Source organism: Engraulis encrasicolus, chromosome 11 (assembly GCF_034702125.1).
Source record: "Engraulis encrasicolus isolate BLACKSEA-1 chromosome 11, IST_EnEncr_1.0, whole genome shotgun sequence".
In the NCBI taxonomy this organism is placed as follows: Eukaryota; Metazoa; Chordata; class Actinopteri; order Clupeiformes; family Engraulidae; genus Engraulis; species Engraulis encrasicolus.
Genome location: NC_085867.1, coordinates 12,220,009 through 12,244,491, shown reverse-complemented (window position 1 = coordinate 12,244,491; position 24,483 = coordinate 12,220,009). Strand labels below are relative to the sequence as shown.

General features: G+C 43.4%; 2 protein-coding genes across 4 annotated transcripts in view; both read left to right on the top strand.

Annotated features, from left to right (window-relative positions):
* The window catches only part of LOC134457887 (sodium- and chloride-dependent GABA transporter ine-like), a 40,590-nt gene extending 26,769 nt beyond the window's left edge, over positions 1–13,821 (top strand). Inside the window, exons 9-15 of the mRNA XM_063209892.1 lie at positions 1,082–1,206; positions 4,694–4,806; positions 5,289–5,429; positions 8,355–8,451; positions 11,770–11,870; positions 12,143–12,316; positions 13,664–13,821. Of these exons, the coding sequence (XP_063065962.1) occupies positions 1,082–1,206; positions 4,694–4,806; positions 5,289–5,429; positions 8,355–8,451; positions 11,770–11,870; positions 12,143–12,316; positions 13,664–13,717 (805 nt within the window). The 3' untranslated portion in view covers positions 13,718–13,821. The remainder of the gene's footprint in view (positions 1–1,081; positions 1,207–4,693; positions 4,807–5,288; positions 5,430–8,354; positions 8,452–11,769; positions 11,871–12,142; positions 12,317–13,663) is intronic.
* A 7,196-nt stretch (positions 13,822–21,017) lies between these two features.
* rassf2b (Ras association domain family member 2b) overlaps positions 21,018–24,483 on the top strand; it is a 15,934-nt gene continuing 12,468 nt past the window's right edge. Inside the window, exon 1 of one of the 3 annotated variants that reach the window (XM_063209887.1) lies at positions 21,018–21,061. In XM_063209887.1, coding sequence (XP_063065957.1) covers positions 21,024–21,061 — 38 coding nt within the window. In that variant the 5' untranslated portion in view covers positions 21,018–21,023. The other 2 variants (XM_063209885.1, XM_063209888.1) reach the window with 2 other exon arrangements.

The following is a 24,483-nucleotide window of genomic DNA, read 5'->3' as shown; positions in this document are numbered from 1 at the left end:
GCATGTTAAACTAAAAATTACTAAATTACTTACTAAAAATGTTTATGAACCCACGTCCCTCTTCAACCTCTGACTGTTGGAAACTGCTGTCACTCAAAAAATTCGCTCACATGGTTGGCTGCTTTGTGCCTTCTCCCTCCTCACATTGCAAATGTTTGTAAACGGGAATCTATGAGTGCGTTACAATATGCAACCTTGCTTCCTCCACTTGTGCTTGTCTCCTCGTCCCGCCTCCGTGGAGAAAACGATAACGTTTCCCAGCTGTCAGCCTAGCCACAACAACTTTTGAGGGACTGTTTTTCATTCACCATCCCAATTGCAAATGAGAAAAAGACTTTACAATTGAGCATTTGCAAGATATCAAAATATAATGCTGTTGTCAGTGATGCCATCATGACATATTACTTCCTGGTATGAGGAGACAAGCACAAGTGGAGGAGGCGAGGTCGCATATTGTAACGCACTCTATACTGTATATTAGAACGGCCAAGATCTTGGAAAGGGCTCCCCAAAAACAATAAGCCAAACAAAGACAATAAGCCATAAAGCATTGTAATATTACCAATATTCCAATGGCGGCAATATTGTGTGAAGGAGTTGGGCCCACTTACTGGTAGCTTTAGACTGTAAGAATTCACTTAATCCTAAAACCAATTTGATTTCCAGTCGAAGGAAGTCCCTAGTTTCCATACTATGAATTGTTATGAATATGAATGGCTTATCGATTCTTGCCCCCCCATGTGAGACTTTTTGGCGTGTGAGCAATACAGCTGCATGTTGAAATTGGCCGAATTGTGCTTGCACAGAGATACCATAGATTACCACAACCTACAGGTAATTTACAGGCAATGTAACTGTGACAATAGAGAACACATCTCATCAATAACTGATAACCAATATGTTTAGCTGTGTGGCAATAAAGAACTCAGCGTATTATCATATTACAACCTTGTCATATTTTACCGTACTTCATTGTATCTTATTTATATCTCTTCTTATATCATTAACTGTTCCCCAGTTGTTCTGTGTTGCTGTTTACAGTTTGTCTACTAATGTAATACAATGCAATGTCTCTTCTTAGGGACTCCGTCATCGTCACCTTGGTTCACTTCGCCTCTGTCCTGTTGACTGCTCTCGTGGTTCTTGGCGGCATTGGTCACCTCAACTGGTTGCAGAATTCTGATTGGAATGACAATATTCATGGAGGTGATGCCTAAGGATCACAATATAAAGGACCATTGTTGCCAGATGGGAAAAGGCTGAATAATCGTTTTTGGGAGGATATTATCGTACAAAATCTACGAGGCATCTAAATTAACTGAATGACAACTCTGAAATTATTCGTACATCATGTTTTTTTGATCGTACAGAGCACAAAATGGACAAAATTATGGTACAAATACAATAGCCCAAGAGCCAAGAGGGTTTTATTTATGTGGTTGAGCCCAAAAGGTTTGATGGGCGTTTCTGATTCAGAAAATTGTGAGGAATTAAAAAATGTAAGTCTTACAAAACCATAGGTAGGCAAAAATGTACAATATTCATCCGAAGTCGGGTACGGGAGCGTGCGCCACTAAAGGGTTAAAATTCTGAATTATTGTCAATCATAGGTTAAAAAGGTGTACATACTTAAATTCTGAGACTGTCACAGTCAGATGACATCCATTTATAATGCTGTACCTGTGTTTATGGTAAGGCAACTGGAAGTGGCAATTTAAAAAATGCTTATGTATCTGTCTGGCGGCCATTTTGAAATACAAATTATGGAGTCAAAGCACTGTTTTAGAGCAAAATAAGTCACAGATTTGAAATCAGCATTGCAGAATTATGTATGTATGATGATTTCATTACCATTTGCCCAAGTTTATATGGATTTTAGGCACATGTTGCTTTAAATGACTCAGAAACAAAGTTGAAAACAGTGGGGAGCATGCTCCACTAAAGGGTTAAAATTCTGAATTTGTCGTCAATCATAGGTTTAAAAAAGTGTACAGACTTAAATCCTGGGACTTTCACCCTCAGATGACATCCATTTATAATGCTGTACCTGTGTTTATGGTAAAGCAACTGGAATTGGCAATATAAAAAAAATCTTATGTATCTGTGTACAGTCTGGCGGCCATCTTGAAATGCAAATTATGGGGTCAGAACACTGTTTTAGGACAAAATAAGTCACATATTTGGAATCAGCAACTCAAAATGAAGTTAGTAAAACGTCTTCAGTGCCATTTACCTAGGTTTATATGGATTTCGTAAAATGCTGCTAGATATCGCTCCAAAACTAAGCTGAAAATGAATATGAGAAGGTACCCGACTTCGGATGAATATTGTACATGTTTGTCTACCTATGGTTTTGTAAGACTCACATTTTTTAATTCCTCACAATTTTCTGAATCAGAAACACCCTTCAAACCTTTTGGGCTCAACCACATAAATAAAACCCTCTTGGCTCTTGGACTACAATAATTATCGGCAACACTGTAAAGGACTCATCTCATCTTATCTTGTCTTGTACAGCTAGGCTCTGCTGGGGGTGGGCTCAGTTGCAATTGGGTGCAAAGGGGTTGACATCATAGATGTCAAAGGTTATTTATATGATATTTAGGCCTACTGAAATTCAATGTTGAGTAGTGTGTGCATATTAACGACTGAGACAAGATTGTTGGTTCCAATTCTCTTTAGGTATGTGTGCAGTGCGACGCGATGTCAAAATCGGATGCGTCGTTTACTGCGAACACAGCTCAACTGATCCCCACACCCTCTGATCCTTATCATGTTGTCTCACGGTGTTTTCCTGTTCTGCACCCTGTTATTCGTAAGCATAATTGCTAACCAGTTAGCAATTTAGTAATTTGGTTGGGGGTCCGCTCATTTTTCCGACATACCATTGGTCCGATGCGTCAATGTTCCAAAAATGTCTCATTGATCCTACAGCACTTAGTCTCAGATAACTTTTTCCCAATAAAATGAAACCCTTTGTCCCGACAGTCCAATGTTCCGACCAAAAGCTGCTTTAGATCACCGTCATCTCTGAAGCCTGCGCAGTGGTCATGCAGCTGTCTGGGTAGGGCACAATTGTAAAACTTGGCAACATTGCATTAATGACAGGTTATGTTTAGGTTTGGTTTTGGTAAGGGCACAGCAAGACCGACTCAGGCGGCATCTATGTGCTCGTCGCAGCGCATGCAGCTGAAGTCTACTTGACACCGGGAAAAGCAGGACATATGACCTGCGATGATGACCAACCCCAAACAGCCATTGGTCGGAACATTGAGCTGTCGGAGCAAAGGGTTTAATTTAATTATTTTGAGTTATTGGGCTGTAGGATCAATGGGAAATTTTCGGAATATTGACGAATCGGACCAAAGGGGTGTCGGAATAATGACATTCTACCATTTGGTTGTGGGAAATTGCATTGCAGCCAATAAGTTGCCAACTTGGTCAATGCTGCTGAAAAACGCACCCCTGAAATGCCAAAGTCTGCCCTTGAAATTCTTTCATTACACAGACAGTATCCACAGGCAGCAGAGCAAGGTTTCAATCATGACAGTGGATTCACACTGAGATATTTTGCGTTAGCTTAACGTGTCCGGGAGCATCCCGTGTCCGAGAGGTTCGCGGGCTGCTGTTCAGTGTCCACGTTCTGTCCGCGGGCAGCAACCATTCATTTTTTTCAATGAACCTCATTGCACATGGGTGTCCACTCAGGAAAATAGACTCGAGTTATATTTTCAAGGAGCATCGCGGACATGTCCGGTCTGCCGCTTGCGGGGCCGGACATGCGCCGCGCTTACACCGCGCTCCTGTGTGCAAGGCATGATCTGCTATCATGTATTCTAACCATTTCGGACTGATAACAGATCCGTTAAGTGGACGTCTCACGCGGTTACATACCGCCATTCAGACATACCGCCATTCAAACACTGACTTTTTATTGCAATTTTCCAGCTTGCAGGAACTGTTTTCAGACCCTACCTGTAAGGGCATTTGGACCGTGACAAAATTAGACACTAAATTATACATTAATCCTGTAATTGCGATGTCATTCTCTCCACTTCCGCTCATGTAGCAACATTGTTGCAAATGCCAATTGAGTTAGAACGTTGTTCACGCGCCTTTACGTACTTGCAACAATGTTCAAATGGCTCGGAATGACAATCAAATACTGCCGGAATGGCAGTATGTCGGAATGTCGGTTACCCCCCGTCTCACGCTTGCGGTGTGTAAGCACCGCAAGATCTTCAGCGTGCTCAGTTTTATTCATGGTGGTCTGTTTTTCACCATGGGTACCTAGAGACTATTGGGACAATGTTGACATTGAATACATAAGCTCTGGACTGTAGGTGAAAAAGTAATCATACCTTCCATACCTAACCATACCTTCTCCTAACTTTTGTTCACTTCACCATGCGTTGTATATCATGACCATACTATACTGTACTGCTTATATATATTATATGCCGTATTTAATACTTACAGAGTTGATTTAACATCTTCTTGAGTGCAATTGGTCCTTGGGGTACTCTGTATGTGTGCTATGCTGCTTTGAATGAATAATGGAATGGTTTTTAAAGACCACAATTCCGACCCCCCTACACTGGTGTAGTAATCATTATTTTTGGTTTCAGAAGTTGGTAAAAACAAGTTTGGATGAATGTTGTTGTTGTTGACTCTCTGTTCCTCTGTTCCACAGGGTTTGAACAGCCATTTAAGGAGTATACTCTAATCTTGGCGGCCATGCCTGTTCCACAGCTATGGGCTGTTCTCTTCTTCATCATGCTGCTCAACATGGAATTAGGCAGACTGGTAATGTGCTGCTACATGTGTCTGATCAAATCCAGCCCCAACGGTTCTGAAAAAACACCAAAATGCGCAAAATTCCAATTTCAACAAATTGCATTGAGTTCTATGGGTACAAAACTGCAGAAAATAACACCAAATGGCCAATTTTTCCCATTTTCACTTGCAGACGGCCATCCCAGTGGCAACATTGGTAATGGGGTCCCAATGTAATGGGGGCCTAGAACAACTGATCCTTTTCTATCATTCCTTAAGTTTACATGGGACATTTAATTCCGAATTAACTCCTTTTACTGCCCCCCCCCCCCTCCCTGGTGATTGAAACATGTAATGTAAAGTCAAGGAAATGGTAAAATATAAATGTGAAATATTTAAAAGTACTGATATATTTTGATTAAAATACACACTAGTATGAAATGAATATCAATCATATTATGTTTCTCTAATATGTTATCATTCCTATTACATGTTAACTTCCATGTGTGTAGTTTTCCCACTTGGAGCTGGTGGGCTCGTGTGTGTTGGAGACTCTGGGCCCAAAGCTGCCTCCAGGCCTGAGGAGGAAGGAGATTCTGCTCGTTCCCGTCTGCGTAGCCAGCTTCTTGGTGGGCCTTCCCTGTGTCTTCCAGGTACATTAAGGTTTGGCTTTAAGGTCAAAGGTCAAAATCTTTTCATTTACATTGTGATTCCACCATTTAATTTAGGATTTGTCACTTAAAGGAGAATTAGGGAAATTCTCCATATATCTCATCTGTTTGAGGCCAATAAAAGTTGACCATTGGAAACTCATGAGGAAATGTCACGGGTTGCGCTAATATTGTATGTAGGTCCTTAATACTGAACTGAGTGCCTATAATATTAGCTAGCACAGATATACAGTACTAATGTATGGATGGAACATCATGGCTAGGGCGACTCCGGCTAGGGGCCCTCCGGTGGCGAATAGCGCAAGTCGTGGGCAGTCGTGGCTCAGTGGTTAGAGCACTGGGTTGGCAACCCAAGGGTTCCCGGTTCAATGCCCGACCGGACCACGGCTGAAGTGCCCTTGAGCAAGGCACTTAACCCCCACACTGCTCCCCGGGCGCCGCTCAGCAGGCAGCCCACTGCTACGGACTAGTGTGTGTACTTCAATGTGATTCACTAGTCCAAATGGGATAAAGTGCAGAGAAAGAATTTCCCCTAGGGGACCCAAATTGGCTCCAATTGGCTTCCTCCAGCAGGCTCCCCTCCAGCTGTCCCCTCCAGCATGAGGAAATCCCCACGCAAAGTTCATAAAATCATGTCATGCAGTCATGGGTGAGCGGTTAGGGCGTCAGACTTGCATCCCAGAGGTTGCCGGTTCGACTCCCGACCCGCCAGGTTGGTGGGGGGAGTAGTCGACCAGTGCTCTCCCCCATCCTCCTCCATGACTGAGGTACCCTGAGCATGGTACCGTCCCACCGCACTGCTCCCCATGGGGCGCCACTGAGTGCTGCCCCCTTGCACGGGTGAGGCATAAATGCAATTTCGTTGTGTGCAGTGTGCAGGGTTCACTTGTGTGCTGTGGAGTGCTGTGTCACAATGACAATGGGAGTTGGAGTTAAATGTTAAATGTTAAAAAATCACAAAGGCTCCATACTGTAATACACACAAGGTGTGAGACAGTTCATAAGCACATTATCCATCTGTAACAATTCCTCAACAAGCTTCGCTCCACTGCTAGCCGGCCTCACAAGCGAGACTAGCTTCTTTGAAAGGAATTGCATCCAGGGCCTCTTCTGACTTAGCGCGTTCAGGCCGACTGAGAACCGTGCTGGAGCCCGTTCCCGCACCTAATCGCGAACCGGCCGTCGTGTTCACGCCACAGATATTTGCGTTCGCGAACCGGAAAGTTGATTCGCAATGCGAACCGCAAAATACTAGGTTTTTCTCCGCGAACCGTGACAACCGCGTGCCCGTCAGCAGGTTCATCCGGGTAACGCAGTCACGTGCGGGAAAAGTTCAGAGCCCGGTATGAACACGTGCGGTTCGCAGATGAGCACTTTAGTGCTGAACGTAACTGGTGCGGGCACCGGCTCCAGCTCCGTTCTGATCGGCCTGAAAGCCCTAACTGTGACCCCTGACCCCCGACCTTTATGGATTGGACCATGGAGATAGTATAAGCAAAAATACTGAATCAAACGAAGATATCGCAAACCACGCCCACTCAATGCAAAAGCGTGTGCTCAAGTTGGGTCTCCTAAGGGGGCGGTGTCCCCTACTTCTTCTTGTCTTTTTGAGGTGTTTGCGCAAGACGTGCGCTACCGCCATCTACAGCGCTAAGGGGACTTAGTCCTCCAGTCATTTCAATGGGAAATGCTAGGCTAGTGAATTCAGCCAAATTTGAACGAATTTTTCAGCTTCAAAGATGGAGTCGTTTCCGCCGACAGTTTACTCAGCCAATTACGTGCCACGTTATTGTCTGACTTACGGTTAATCAGAAAGCTATATGGAAGATGGGCATTGGATGCATGGAGGTGCCCAACCACAGACATGTAAACAAAAATACTGAATCAAACCAAGATATAGCAAAACACGCCCACTCAATGCAAAAGCGTGTGCTCAAGTTGGGTCTCCTAAGGGGGCGTTGTCCCCTACTTCTTCTTCTCTTTTTGAGGTGTTTGCGCAATACGTGCGCTACCGCCATCTACAGCGCTAAGGGGACTTAATTGATTCTTAACCTCAGGACTCCGAAGGTCTCCTAACCGAAGGTCTCCTAAAGGGGCGTTCACCCGACATAAAGTGGATACCGGAAAAGAAACAAAATGACGCTTCTTGTTAGATCCACCTTCTTTGATGTAAAGGTTGCGCACCCACCAATCATCATGAGCTAAGTGGAGCGAAGTGGATGTCGGAAATGCGAAAATGGTGACTTGCTAATCGGCGAAGCAAATCCTGCCCCCCTGGGTTAGACTAGAGATTGGGGGTGTATTCCAATATGCAGACTTGCATCCTCCACTTGTGCTTGTGGCCTCGTACCAGGAAGTAATATGTCGTGATGACATCACTGACAACAGCATTATATTTCAATATCTCACAAAAGCTCAATTGTAAAGTCATTTTCTCATTTGCAAACTGGATGGTGATTGAAAAATAGTTCCCCAAAAATTGTTGTGGCTAGGCTGATAGCGAGGAAACTTAATTCTTTTCTCCACGGAGGCGGGGCATCAGCAATATGTGAGGCCACAAGCAAAAGTGGAGGACGCAAGGTTGCATATTGGAATGCACTCTAGGCATTTCCCCCGTGTGGAATGGACAAGTTAAGTGTGCTGTCTGCCTGCACTGCCTGCCCCTACCTTAACATTTTAAAAATCTGCTTTGGCAAAATATGTGCACGAGCAAAACTTAGTGCTCCCAGCATGAAGTTGTGTCACAATTTTCCTTTCTGTCTACTGTCACTTTTATGTGCTTCAAACAGATGAGAATCATTTGGAAAATGTAATGTAATGTTTTCTTTCAGGGTGTTTTCTATCTGGATTTTAAATAAAGGTGAATATAGTAATACAATGTTTTGCACTTTTGCTTTACAACCACAGGGTGGAATATATGTGGTTGTGCTTATGGACCTCTACATTTCGATACCTATGATGATGCTGCCTTTGTTGGAGATTGTTGGCGTTTGCTGGATGTTAGGTAGTATGCCACCTTTTGTACACATTATTTTTATTGTCTTTTATTTTTGAAGGGAATTCACAATGAGACAGAAGTCTATTTTCCAAAAGCCACTGTTTATGAAACTATTTTAATTTAAGTTCATTAAATCATTTTAGCAGAGTTGCCTAGACATACCACAGACAGAGCACACAGAAGAAAACTTAAAGGACCACTCTAATAGAAAACTATAAGTTTACATGGTTTCAAACGTGTTTTCATGTGTCCAGAAACAGAACTCTAATGTACAGAAGTTGTTTTGTTCAGTAGTAAGGACTGTTTGTAAACGTTGTTTTAACCGTTTTTCAACACTCTTAGTCCCGCCCCCCAAAAACAAACACGAGCCGGAATTGATGTCAGAAGATGAAAAATCACGTCTCAATCCACGCACTTGTGTCAGCCAAAATATCTGCACTTATTTGCCGTTAAGCTGAGGGTGGGAAGTGCACTGCATCTCAGTACACAGTGCGGGGAATGGAACGCACACCGGGTCATTAGCAGCGCCTTGGCTAACTGGATCTGTGCACACTGTGGGAGCTGTGAAATTTGAGTGCGGATACGATAGTGATGTTATAGTTCAAATATACTATCTCTTTGTGTTATAGGGTGCATGGTGTTCATTATCCAAGACGGTGAACAGTTTGCAAAGAAATGTTTTCAATTTCAATGAAATAGAAAGTCTAACAGCACGAGTTCTGCAACTACAAGGCTAGCTTATTAGCTTTCCCCACGTCTCCACACTACCAAGCAAACTTCCAAGCACAACACCACTGTATAAAATATAGGACACCGTCCACAGACATGGAGTGAAACAAATAGCTCTAATACCAAATCTGCCCCCCGACATTTTCGCTGTTGGGGTGAATATCTAACACCGTTACATTGTAAGCTTGTCCTCAAAAGACACGTAGCAACATGGGGTTTCTAAACAGTCTGGAATAGCCAGTAGCACCAAAAGAGTAAAACATGTCACAGGGAGATTATGTATCTGACACACTTACAATCAGGGGAGCCAAAGTTATGGAAAGTGTTTCATCTGTTACATACTGTATCATATTTACAGCTATTCCACCCACCCAACCCTGAAAGCACAGTAGATCGACGAAGCTAGCAGGCTAGCTAGAACTAGTCCTACTCACGGATGTGTTGACTGACACCCAGGCGAGCACCATTAGCAGTCTCACGATCCGTTTCCAAATACAGTATCTGTCAGGGCTCCTATGAATTATAATTTCAACGATCGAACACCCCATTCTTGCCTGCCGTCAATCCCATGTCTTCGTGCTGCTATCATTTCATATTGGTAGCCTTGTCATTTCTTCAGCTGCTACTGTATGTTTTTGCAATGGCCAGGACAACAATCGCGGTCTTTACAAATTACATCAACATACTGTGTTTGAAAAGTGATGAAATCTGTAAGAACTAAGTTGTAATGTAGACTCGGAAGTACATTTTCAAACTTTATAGTCAGTCAGGACAGCGTCATGTCTGCAACTCATCTCGAGTCGCACTTTGGCTTGCTAGCTCAGCTGTAGCTCTACCTGCCTCGTCTCGTTGGAGTAAACAACACTCCCCATGGCTCTGAAATATGAGGTAACGGTGCCACCTACTGATTTGCCAACATGTAGGCACCAGTGATGCGCGGGCTGACCCGAAAGCAGCGGGCGCTTGCAGTTAACTGCGGTCGACCGCAGGCACGGGTTATGAAATATTATTTTTAATGAAATTCGGGTCGGGTGCGGTCGGTCAGGACCTTTGAAATGATGCCGAATTTTAAAGTAGGCTATAGGCTAGCCAATAGGCTATAGTTTACTTTAGCAGACAGGGACATTTTTTGCGAAATAGATCAAAGTTTATATGGCTGAATAACTACGATGGTGCCACGCGCTCTGCAGGAGACTTAATGAGGCTCCTGCGTCGGCCGAATATCTTCTGCGTGCAACTGATGCAGCAGGTGCAACCATTGAGTGCATTTTGAAGAACACAGAGGGTGCTCTCTAAACAGTGCAGTGATGGATATAGCCTACATATTTTCTTATACAATTGTAATGGTTTCGCACTCATGTGTTGCTTACAGAGTTTGTTTTCATTTCCTGTGTCGTACCATGACTACGAGGCAATCAACTTGACGGCTGGCTCCGTCTGCTCACCAACCTACAGATTAATTTTCTCCATGTATCCAAACGACGATGTTACCGAAATAAACAGGTGACAGTCGGCAGTCGTCATTGCATGGCCTCGTTCAAAAATCCAACATGTCCTGTTGAAATGCACAGCTGTCTTGTTCTTGACACAAATTCCTTTTTTAAGACCTTTATTGACGTGATTGTGCTTTGCCAATGACGCTAGGGTGTTCATAAAGACGCACGGCTACTATTTTCAAAGGCGGGTCGGGAAGCGGGCCGGGTCAATATTTTTCATGAATAATTCTTGCGGGCAGGGCAAGCGGGCGGACTAGGGAAAAAAGCGGTCGGGTGTGTCTTGTTTTTTCGTCGACCCGCGCATCACTGGTAGGCACAACAACTACCGGTACCCACAGTAGGCCTACAATGCCATATAAAACAGCGTTGAAGCATTAAAAATCTTGTTTTAATTCTTGTAAAAATCGATATTTCCGGAGTCATGAAATTCGTCTTGTGACGTCACATCCAATCAGAAATGTTTATTTTGTAAATTAACTAAAGACTATAAAATTATAAACCCAAATTATTTTTTACTTAATTAATGATTCAGGTTTATGGGTTTTGAATAATGGTGCACATAACATTAACGTTTTCTATTAGAGTGGTCCTTTAAGACTTGCCCGTGCAGTGTGCTAAAGCAAGAACTACATGTAAATGCATATTAACACTTAGCCTGATAAACCAGACTAAATGTGAGATTAAATGTATAATTTAATTTGTCCTCGATGAACGATACATCGGAAGATTGTTGATGGAAACAACCCGTTGTTTTTCAAACTGTGTCTGTGCCTATTGGCCAACGTTTTGTCGTCACTCCCTGAAAACCCCGTCCGATTTTCATCGAAACATTCAAAACAAATCAGAACAACTCTCATGCTTTGTGATTGGTTTGCCAGATTCACGGCATTGTGGCATGGTCCGAGGCTAGACCCACTCATAGGCAAAAATAATTTTGGCCGCTGGCGGGTGGAGCTAGTTTACTAGGCTAATTTACACTGGTATTTTAATGTGCATGTCTTACGTCACCTTAGGGCTGAAGCACATGTTTTCTCAAACACATACATGTCATTTTATGTTATACCTCAAGTCGATTTGTGTCATGTGAATTCTGGAATAGGTCCGACGAGATTGTTTGACATGTTCAGCAAGTCTCTGGGGAAAGCTCCAAACATATTCTTCAAGGTCTGCTGGATGGGCATCACCCCCTTGATAGCTGTGGTGAGTCTTAACATCCATGTTTCACTAAAGTAATTGTTGAGCCAACATTTAAAATGTAATTGTGGTATATCATGCAATGTGTTACATTCAACCCCTCCAATAGATGGAGCCTGTCTGTTTTTTTGTGCTAATTAACACATCTACGTTCTGTGTGTGTGTGTGTGTGTGTTGTGTGTGTGTGTGTGTGTGTGTGCGTATGTATATGTGTGCATGTATGTGTCTGTGTGTGTGTGTTTGTGTGTGTGCGTGTGCGTGTGTGTGTGTTTTTACAGTTAACATTGGCGGGAAATTTGGCGATGCACCACCCACCAATGTACTACGGATTCCAGTACCCCTACTGGTGCGCGGTTGTGGGCTTCCTACTCATAGTGTTCACGCTCATGTGGATCCCCATCGGGTATCTGCGCGAGCTCTGGTCCCCATCACGTCCCCATGTCCCCATACATGTACGTACTGTTTGTATGTCTTGCAACTTTGTTATGCTGTGCCTTGTGCTATGGTATGGTGTGGTGTGGAGGACAACTGTGTGGTGTGGTGTGTTGAGGTACTTATATAATATTATTTAACCAGGAAAGTCCCAGTGAGTTAGACTGACTCTTCTTCCAGGGAGTCCTGGCCAAGAAGGCGGCTTAAGAAGTTACATCACAATAAAACCACAAGTGACAACACAACCACAGCTACATAACATCTAAGCAGAATTAAACACAACAAGATTGAGAATACACAGACAACCAAAAAGCATAAAGCAAACAAGTTGCATCTGATGATTTTAACAGGTCTTTATAAGAATTTATGGATGGAAGAGCTTCAGGATTTCGAGTGGCTTGAAGTTCATTCCAAGCTTTAGGTGCAAATCATGAAAATTCTTGTTCTTCCTAGTTACGTTCTTGTAAATGGAGTATGTAAAAGTATTTTTTTCCGATGACCTAGTCCTGTAAGTGCTGTCTTGAAAAGAAAGTAAATTAAAATGTGTAAAGGTAGTTTACCCATAAGGGCTTTGGCATTAAAAGTCAGCACACTGACTCTGGCTGTGTGTTCGCCTGGCTGAATTGGCCAGGTGACCCCAGGTCATTAGGAGCATGGGGCAGGCACTGTATAACTCAGTGGTTCCCAAAGTGGGTGTCAGGACCCCTCAGGGGTCACGGGGGTACCCTTTGGTGTGTCGTGGACAAAAAGGACATTGCATTAAAACGGGGTATCCACAGGTTCACAGCTAACAGCGAATATATATATTTGCTGTCCTGTGGATTTCTAGCAATATTAGCGGACAAACTATTAATGGAAAATATAGCAATATTAGTGGACAAAAAAATTGGCTAGGAATTGCTAGGCTAAGACCATGGTGGGAGGGTGGCGGTCGTGAAAACATTCTTAAGTCCAAAAGGAGATCCCTGTTGAAAAGGTTTGGGAACCTGTGGTATAACTAATGAATGCAGTTTGCCCATCACTGCTGAACAGACAGTGTGAAAGTGAAAGCCCATTGGGAAACTCCAACTCCCATTGCCATTGTGACACAGCACTCAAGTGAACACTGCACGCAACGAAATTGCATTCATGCCCCCATGCAAGGGGGCAGCCCTCAATGGTGCCCCTAGGGAGCAGTGCAGTGGGACGGTACCATGCTCAGGGTACCTCAGTCATGGAGGAGGATGGGGGAGAGCACTGTTTAATTACTCCCCCCACCAACCTGGCAGGTCGGGAGTCGAACCAGCAACCTTTTGGCTACAAGTCTGACGCCCTAACCGCTTACCCATGACTGCCCTATATTCTCTACTCTCCCCTCTCTCCTGTAGAATCCAACGGCAGCTGAGGATGACGACCGAGTGGAGATGGAGGAGGTCAGATAAAGACCCCAGGGGCAGCATGGGCCGGGAGCCGGAGCTGATCATTCAGGGTTGCGTTTCCCAAAAACCCTTAAGTAGTACTTAAGTCTAAATAGTACTTAAGTATGAGGGGCCCTCTAGGCCAGTGTTTCCCAACCTTTTTTGTCTTGTGTACCCCCTAAGCATTTTCGTTGTGCCATGAGTACCCCCCAGTCAAGTTCTATACCGCTTTCTCTATCCCAATGTAACTAAGCTCCATACGTTTGTCAAAATTACATTTTTCCAAGTACCCCCTGAAGTGTGCTCGCGTACCCCTAGTGGTACACGTACCCCTGGTTGGGAAACACTGCTCTAGGCAATATCAGAAGCAGGCCTCATATCATCACTAAAAAATCATAAATACGCTATTTTACCTGGCACATGCACTTGACGCAACCATTTTATTCGCATGTACCAGAACAAAACATTGTATGTAGGCCAATACAGTTATGTTATGTATAAACTTTTGGTGATGTGATATACTGTATTGCCTAGGCGGCACCTCATACTTAAGTACTACTTAAGAGTTTTTGGGAAATGCAGCCCGAGCTGATCAGTCAGATCCTTCACCTGGGGACAGGGCTGAAGAAGTGGGACCAGAAAATAACCAGCCCCGGCATTTTTGACATAGACCAGCTCCTCACAGAGACACCAGTGTAAAATCTCGCCATACCATACCGTAACTATGGTGGGCTCGGTCCAAAATATCCACATATTTGTAACCAAGACCTCTGACAACTATCAACTGACATACTACAAGATATTTAACATGAACAGTTTTATTTTTTACAGACTTTTACAGTATATAATTACACATTATGCATTTTTAAATAGCCGTGGAGAACGTGTATAGGCCCACTAAGTGGTGAATACAGTATTAGCAGTAGTAGAAATACAGATAAAACAGGTCTCTCTATTCAACACTCTGAGCTTAGTTGGGTGTCCAAAAAAGTATACACATCTTAAATCATCGTAAAGAAGGGTTTTTTTTTACATGTGTGTAATTTTCTGAAGTCTATAGAATTTACAGACATCTATTTATTGTTTTGTCACCAATTATTCTCAAACTAATGTCTGAGGTCTATGGTGAATGCACAAACATTCCAATAGACATGTGTGATTGCAGGGGCGGAGTGGCCCACCTTTTCCCACCGGGAGAATTTTCCCCTTGGCGGCCCTCTTAAAAAAAACAAAAAAAAACAAAGCGAACATGGTTTCCTAACCAAAAAGACAAAAGCCACGAAATCTGCAGTCGTACTACATGTGGACATTAGTGTTGTCAAAATATCAACCTGAAGTGGAGAATTGTAGCCTACACCTTGATGAAATGCACAGCCAGTGGTGTAGTCTACGTAAAACGCAGGTATACGCACCCATTTCAAAATTTCAGGGATTACAGTATACCCACTTAAAATTGATTGATCCATTATTTACAATAGCACAAATATATACAGCAGACTATACACACATCAAAAAATGCTCAAATATACCCACTTCAAAAAGTAGACTACACCACTGGAGTCATCATCACAGTCAAAGCATTCATAGGCCTACTAGGTTAGGCTACATCACGCTACTGTTCCATGCAAATGTGCACTCCACTGTCATTTTGACAGTTTGAAATTGAAATATCGTTTAAAGAAACACTATGCAACTTTTTCATAGTCATGAAATGGCTTGGTACTCAAGATTTTGCTTGACTGACCCGTAATGGGGAAAATGGCAATATTTCCATCACCGCCTAGTGCTCCTGCTCCGAAACAGCACTTGCAGTTTTGCCTGGCGGCGCCGCGCCTTTTGTTGTTGTGCAATTTGTGGCCGCTAGGGGCGTCTAGATTTCTATGCTGTATGAGCGGAGCGAGACCTATTCCTTCGTTTGCTAACTAAGCAGCAGCCAAGGAGGTCTTGCTGAAAGCTGGCTACTTCAACACCACAGGAGATAAAACCGCGTCTTGTCACCTCAACTTCGAAATCGTTATTATGACAACAAAATAGCCGTTTGTTTCCTCGTTCTTCTAATGTAGGCTACAGGTACTATATAGTTACTGGAAATGTGAAATAAAGACGGGGATATCTGCCGAGAACAAGTGGATCAAATAATATCCATCTGAGGGAAGTGCAAACATGATTGCAGTTGTGTGAAGTGAATTACGAAGCAGCCAACTCATAAGCAAGGGGGGAATCTCACATATGATAAAGCCCCTTAGAAGTGGAGAGAACTGAATGCAAGGAAGGGAATCTGGTTAATTACAGAAGACGACGAAATTTAATTCGCACATAATCTCGAAGCCAATGTCTGTCTAATTTAGTTCAATGCACATTTTCGGCAGAACCACTAGAGGCCGCTATAAAGTTGTTTATATCTATGTGTTTATGTCAAAGTTGCATAGGATCGCTTTAAGGAAGACAGGATGATCATGGGCACAAAGTTTTGAGTGTGGGGATTTTTAGAAGAGTAGGCTTACAAAATATAGTATAGTAGCCTAACTTACAAAAAGTCTGTCTACATTGTGCAATAAACCCACCATGCAGCAAATAAGCCAAACTTAGCTACTTCAAACCACAACCATAAGTCAACAAAATGTATAACCAAACGGTGTAGGCCTACCTTAAAACGCTGTCTTCTCGCAGCAAATGTCTTTGTTTCTTGCAATCACTCTACTTTAATCCACAGCTTATTAGCCTACACACCCAGCACTGGTCACATCAGAATCTTGTGTGGTAATTATTTTGTTCCATTTCTTCAGACATAGGCTACATCCTAAATGTACCACATATAAATATATGTATGATAATAATATTATTTCGACTATAAGGAGATATACTGGTAGGTCTAACAAATCAAAACAAAACCCATTGCTTCTGTTAGGTGCAGTTATCTTGCTTCTGTTAGGTGCAGTTATCTTCCTTACCACTTGGTGGAGTCTGTTCGTAACCCAAGTCAATAACCACAGAGCAAGTGAATCAGGACTGGAAAGACTGTAAACTGTAACAGTCGTGTGGAAATCGGAAAATAAACCATAATTTATTCATATTTCCATCCTTTGGTAACCAATATACATATCACAGGTTCTTCAAATACTGAAAACGAAACTGTGTTACTAAGATCTTGTAAACTTCCGCGATCTACGGTGTATGAAAATTATCAGTAGAGAAGGGGTGTGGCCAATTTACTGTTTGACACCGTCAGTGAGGTATTGCCGTCTGGTATACGGTATAAATACTGGCTAGTCACCTTGAATTCTGAACAGGGAAGGAGAAAGTGGGAATTCAGTGCTTATAAGTATTATCTATTAATGTCAGGGCCGGTTGGGAACACAGGGTGGCCGAATTATTCCATTTCACGGCCGCGGCCCACCGGGACAAGTCCCCGATCTCCCGACGGCCACTCCGCGCCTGTGTGATTGGCATTGCCAGCAGTTACCGGACCAGAATGCATGTCAGTTTGAGAACAGGTGGAGAACGAACAATAAAAGCATGTCTGTGTATTCTATTACATGTTGAAAATGACATGAATATTTAAGAATACCTACTTTAGGATGATTCAAAGTGTGTATGCATTTTTTGGACGCCCTGTAGTTGGCTAGCGTATTGCTGTATAGCAAAGGGGGAAACTAGGCACCTACAAGAGAGGACATAATCAGTAGCATTAGAAATGGGAGACACAGGCATTCCAAGGCTAGTGCAGATGGTGGTAGGGTATGGTTAGTTTTGCTATGAAGTGAAACTATATGGCAGGAGTGGGGAACCTATGTCTCGAGGGCCGTATGCGACCCTTGAGGCCGTTTTATCCGGCCCCCAATATAATTTTAATGTTATGCAGCTTCACATGATGACATATTTTCTAATGAAATCTTAGAAAATTCATTTGCAATACAATTAAGTTATATTCAGGGGACCTACAGACGGTGGGGTCTATTTTAAAGGTGGCTGCCTTCAATATAGGCCTAAAGTGCAGGGGGAAATCCTGGTTTGTGTTCATAGTATGGCCCTCGGATGAATTTGAAGTGGCCCTCTGAATGAAAAATGTAATGTTCCCCACCCCTGCTTTAAGGGAGGCAAAGCAGCATGTCGCCTGACCAAGCCCTTTGCTGCCACCTCTGCCACCAAAGGAACTGATCACACAAACTGATCACATAAAAAAGAAATAAATCAACTTCAACCGTACGGAAAAAATAAAATGAAATAATTGGTAGCAGAAAATCCTGGTTGAAACAGTTTTTTTGTTTCGTTTTTATCTGGTTTATCTTTCATTGTCCTGCTCCCAAGTTAGACATTTGGATGTGTGGGCTTTAACCTAAGTAAAGAAACTGATCACCTCATCAGCCTTCATCGTTGGTCTGTCCACCATTTCCATGCTATTGTCATCCATAGCCAACATCAGGGGAAAGGCATAACTACAGTATCTGTCATTTGATTGTACCATATAAATGCAGTATTGTGCAAAAGTTGCTGTAAAGTATGCATACCTCAACAACAAAAAATCCTTCCAAACCTAAATCTCAACTATTGCACAGGGTTTTTTTATTCTTGAAGTAATTTTTTACTTATAAATGAAATGAAGATGTTTTTATAAAATTGAGTTTTTATTAGAGATGCACCGGATCCTGATTTTTAGGATCCTGCTGGATACCGGATCCACTGCTTAAGATCCTGCCGGATCCGGAACCGGATACCGGATCCTACGAAAGGGTTGAAACACATAGCCAACTCGCACATGTGGGCCCTTTTTATCACGTTGGCGCAAACTAATTTTAAGACTCATTGGTTTACTGCCACACTGCCTTAAACGGCCGCTTCCAAAGGGCTTTCACTCCATGCAGCGATTGGGGTTGTGAAAGACTGACTGAAAAGTAGAGGCTACCCCTCGGCTTAGATGCCCCAGATCCTGATTTTTAGGTAACTGCCGGATACCGGATTCACTGCTTAAGATCCTGCCGGATCCGGATAGTCTGAAAAACCCTATTATCCTGCCGGATCCGGAACCGGATCTTGGATCCTGTACATCTCTAGTTTTTATTAACAAAACTAATATGTCTATTTTTATATGATATATGTTTTTGTATTATTACTGAGTCCATGTCCCGATGTTTTAAATCATGGCTAGCCTGGGCCCAAAAAAAAACACTCGGGCATTTTGGCTTAAACTGGCCCCTCGCACATACACAAGTAATTTTTGTTCTATGTACTATTTTTTTTACTTTATCCTTCCACTCTCTGTGTTGAAGGTGAACCAATGGGCCATCCCCTCTAAACTGTGGGCCTTAAGAAAACAAACAAACAAACTAAATTAATATAGGCAACTGGGACTGGTTCAGGAGTAAAGTTAAGTTAAGTTAAGTGAAATTAAGTTAAGAGCTAAAACACTTAATAGAAGAGCCTGGAGTCCTCATTTAAAATAAAATGAGGACTCCAGGCTCTTCTATTAGATGATTCACCTCTTAATTTAACCTGGTTTACTCCTGAATCACCTTCTTAGTATGGGCCCAAGGGACAACACCCTGTATGCCAGATTACCAGTCCAGCCCAGTTCTTAAAAATGGGAATTTCTCAAAGTGAAGTGTTCTGTCTTGCAAGTGCGAGTAACGCCCATTTTTCCTGGATTTCACCACGGGCTATCCAATAACTAGTTCCAAGTGTGATTAATAATTGGATACTCCTGCGAAAAATGGACGTTACTGGCCATAGCAAGCCTAGAACACTTCACTTTGAAGAAACACCCAAAGTCTGGAGTCTATTTTTTTCAGTAGTTTGAAAGGAGGATGTCTCAGTGGATTGTGTGCATAAAATCCAGATTTAACCAGATGTAAGCAATTGCTTTAACCAATTTGCATGTGTTAGTCTTTGCATAACAATAAAGATACTATTTGCATTACTACTAATGCCTGCGTCACTCATTCACAACTTTTTATCTGAGCATTTGAAAGATGTAGTCCTTATACAGAAAGAATCGCTGGCAATCCTATTCCCTATTTGCTAGAAAATCTTCTGCTACAACAATGTTGCAATGGCATTGCCAATAGTCTTAGGTAACAGATGAAGACATAGTTATTATTACCATTATTATACGCTGGTCAATAAGGTTATAACATAGGCTCTGCATGAAAGGGTTCTGACTGGCTCACTTCCACCGTCATCATTTCAGTAGATAAATATACACCAACTAAATTCCCCAAGAATTGCAAAGCAAATTTTATTCATTTTACATTTAGCTCACACTTTTTATCCCAAAGCGACTTAAAAGTTATTTAGGTACAGAATATTGCTTACAGGCCCTGGAGCAATGTGGTGTTAGGTGCCTTACTCAAGGGCACCTCAGTCATGGATGAAGTTGCTGGTAAGGGTGAGATTTGAACCTGCAACCATCTGATCTAAAGGCCAGCTCTCTAACCATTGAGCCATGACTGCCCTTAAATACTAATAGCCTATTTTAGACAACACAAAGGAGAAGTGTCCTAAACATAATGCATCAGCAGGGCTGCCCACAGCTTTGGCTGGGCTCGCTAGGGGACAAACTCATCTGAAAGCCCCTCTACCCCAATACTGTACATACGCACCATGTAATGAAGATCCAATTCTGGGGCCCCCTCATCTCCCTGGGACTGGGACACTCCCACCCCATCATTCTAGCAAGCTGGATAATCATACTGCATAATCAATAATAGCATACAAAAAATCCATTATTATTGGATTTTGCTTGTGCTTTATGCTTATTTGCGTATTTGCTAATTGCTTATTATTGCTTATGATGCATTTCACCCTGTACTGTAGCCTACTCTACATAGGCCATATCAGAAGATAATGGCAGTGGTTCTCAACCTTCTCTAAAAAAAACAATTAAAAAAAAACACTGCCATAATATTTTGATATGACCTATGTAGGATACAGTAGGCCCTACAGGGTTAACTGTGCACACCTAAACAACCATGCATCCATCTGTAAACAACATCAGTCTCCGGCTGTCGGTTCACCTCGCAGACTAAAATTCTTGTAGATATGACCAGCGTACAAAAGTACATTCCTAAACAAATAGACTGCCCTGTGCGCCATCCAGCATCCCGCACGCCATCCCTCATCCCGCACGATGTAACCATTTATAATCTGACTTTGGCTGGTGTGTGTGTGTGTGTGTGTGTGTGTGTGTGTGTGTGTGTGTGTGTGTGTGTGTGTGTGTGTGTGTGTGTGTGTGTGTGTGTGTGTGTGTGTGTGTGTGTGTGTGTGTGTGTGTGTGTGTGTGTGAGAGAGAGAGAGAGAGGGGGGGGGGGCAGTATGAGTCTGTGCGTGGCCCGGGATGGCATGTCCTCTGTCTTCCATGGTTTACATTTGCTGGTGAGGAAAACTTTCACGATGAAATTTGACTCCTCGAAGTCCTCAGAGCTTGCAGCCTCGCATACCAACAAGCACCGTCTAGGTTAGGGCTTGTGATTGTTACAGTTGTAGCGCGTTGCGTTTGAACGTTTTGTGTCCAAGAAAAGAAACGCGTATTTACGCGTAGCCAAATGTTGCGCCTTAAATCGTTCGGTTTCCATAACCGACGTGGATTTTATCAGTTTTCCCTGTGCGCAGAGATGCTGGCTGTGGAACAGCTGCGGTAAGTAGTGGCTTCTGGCTCAGACGAGTTGGAAACACTAAAAAAACATTGCTATGTTAACTCCTAAGTAGCTTGTAGTCTCTATCTGTCGTAATTTCGTAAGACCGCACAAAAATGCTGTAAGTGAGATGGATTTCTTTCTTTCGCCAGCCTCATTCGCTCTTACATAATTGTCTGCTCCGAGAATCTAAGATGTGGGCGAAGCCATGAAAACAGAAATGTTATGTTGTTGACAGTTCTTTACTTCTATTCAGACACTGTCAAATTGGCCAATGTGTCTCTGGCACAGTTGTAGGACTATGGGTTAGTTGGGAATTATCAGGACAATGAAGACATTCATCTTGCAACAGGCAGCACGTTGCATCCCAATGCCGACAGCCCTTTGTTTGCTACATCTCGTCAAAATGATAAAGCGCAGTGACACCGACAGAGTTTGTGGAGTGTGCTGTTGGGTTTCTTCCTTTGCTGCGACGTGTGAACTCATGAAAAAAAACCCAATAGAAACTTTGTAGTTAAAGAACCGAGGGGTCAGAAAGCGGACAGGCCGTCTGGTGTCTTCTCTTACAGTGCCCCCTGTAGGGCCTATGCTATGCTTACTGAACAACAGCTGGTAGCCATTATATTGCGCCTGTATTCGTCTCACAACAACTATTTCTGGACAAAACTTCCACTGTGATTTCCCAAGACTGCTGATTTCGACGAAACACAGTGTCATGGGATGAGATTGCAGTAATATGTGTAATTCTTGTAAACACATGGAGTAGGCTACGTAGGCCTTCAGTGTCAAATAAGTCCTCTTTTTAGCCATTGTCATGCTATTGCATAGTAAAAGTAGACGTAAAAACGTGCAATTGGTCCCAAAGTAGGCTACTCTCAAAGTGTTGATTTAACACTGCATTTTCTTAATCGCTTAAGAGTTGTGTGAGTTCACTGTGCACTGTGTTGTGACGTGTGTGTGTGTGTGTGTGTGTGTGTGTGTGTGTGTGTGTGTGTGTGTGTGTGTGTGTGTGTGTGTGTGTGTGTGTGTGTGTGTGTGTGTGTCAGTATGCTTAGTTGCACCCAGTGTCAGTGCATCTTGAGTGTCTGCTTTTGTCATTTCACAATAATGAGAGTAGACTACTTCCTGCTTGTTGTACAGTGTGTGTGTGTGTGCGTGTGTGTGTGTGTGTGTGTGTGTGTGTGTGTGTGTGTGTGTGTGTGTGTGTGTGTGCATGTGCGTGCGTGCGTGCGTGCGTGCGTGCGCGTGTGTGCGTGTGTGTGTGTGTGTGTGTGTGCATGTGCGTGCGTGTGTGTGTGTGTGTGTGTGTGTGTGTGTGTGTGTGTGTGTGTGTGTGTGTGACCAGCCTATAAGCTTAGGGATATAATAGAGAGATGCATCTGCATTACTAATCAGTATACCGGTAGTCAAGCTCCACAAGTGGTCTCCTGCACTGCTGGGTGCAATCTTCTCCTCCTCCTTCTCTCTCTCTCTCTCTCTCTCTCTCTCTCTCTCTCTCTCTCTAGCTGTGGTTTTGGGGGAGGATGGAGGAGGGCCAATTCACTGCGGGGGTGTAGAAACAAAGCAGAAAGAGAGAGAGATGGCGGAAGAAAGATATAAATCTATTTTATTACATATAGATGTTTAGGTTAAGATGTTACTATTTATACAAGTAGTTGTGTCTTTTGAAGTCTGTGGGGAGAGAGACAGAGAGAGCGCGAGAGAGAGAGGAGGGTGCTTCCTGTGTGAACTCTCTGGTAAGAGGAAGTAAGGCACGTCGGGAGGGGCCGCTACCGGGGCTCTTCCTCCCTCCACGCTGCTCTTCCCTCCCTGGGTCTGTAGCTTCCGAACAAACAAGAAAAGAGACCCACCGCACCGCACCGCACCGCGCGCCCAGAGAGGTCACTTTCTCCCCTGCAGCGCAGGCAGCTGATTACAGGCCATCTATAGACTAGAGCACCGTCACAGCGGCAGGACCAGGAGAGAGAGAAGCGGAGTGACTGAAATCTGACTGGCCTTTGTGAGTGTTTGTTTTTTCGTGTGTGTGTGTGTGTGTGTGTGTGTGTGTGTGTGTGTGTGTGTGTGTGTGTGTGTGTGTGTGTGTGTGTGTGTGTGTGTGTGTGTGTGTGTGTGTGTGTGTGTGTGTGTGTTAACTAGTTAGAGGAGCTACAGAGAGAGGAGTACGTAAGTCACCTGCTCACAATACTTCCTGCCATCAGTGTGTGTGTGTGGTTGGGTGGGTGTGTGTGTGAGAGAGAGAGAGAGAGAGAGAGAGAGAGAGAGAGAGAGAGAGAGAGAGAGAGAGAGAGAGAGAGAGAGAGAGAGAGAGAAGAAGAAGAAGAAGAAGAAATGGTGTACACAAATGTGTTCGAGTGTATGAGAGGGAGAGGCAGAGGACTTATTGACCTTTGTATACAGATGTAATGTGTCCTACTCTATGTATCGTTACTATGGTATCGTTTGTACTGTACGTGTGTGTGTACTGCTGTGTATTTACAAGTGCCACTTGTCAAGTGGTCCTCTCTTTGACTGTTTAAATGTGCGTAGCTGGTGTGTAAGCTTGCGTAGCTGGTGTGTAAGCTTGCCGTTATGAAGACACAGGGAGGCAAAGTGTCCAGTCATTATATTACTGAAAGGCTCTTTGTTTCTCTTCAGTTCTCTTCAGTGTGCGTGTGTGTGTGTGGGGCTACACACGTGTGTGTGTGTGTGTGTGTGTGTGTGTGTGTGTGTGTGTGTGTGTGTGTGTGTGTGTGTGTGTGTGTGTGTGTGTGTGTGTGTGCATGTGTGTGTGCATGCATGTGTGTGTGCATGCATACACGTGTGTGTATGCGTGTGTGTTTGTGTGTCTGTGTGTGTGTGTGTGTGTGTGTGTGTGTGTGAGACAGATAATGAGCGGTCTGTGTTCATAGCCTACATGAGGCATGTCATGGGACTGCACTGACTGGTGAGAGGAGCAAGAGCTTAACTCTGGTCTGTCCTGATGGCTCTAAGACTGACACTCCAGTCACATACTGATGAACTCTGTGTGTATGTGTGCGTGTGTCTGTGTCTGTGTCTGTGTCTGTGTGCCTGTGTGTGCGTGCGTGACACTCCACTCACATACTGATGAACTCTGTGCGTGTGTCTGTGTCTGTGTCTCTGTGCGTGTGCCTGTGTGTTTGTGTGTGTACGTGCTTGCATGTG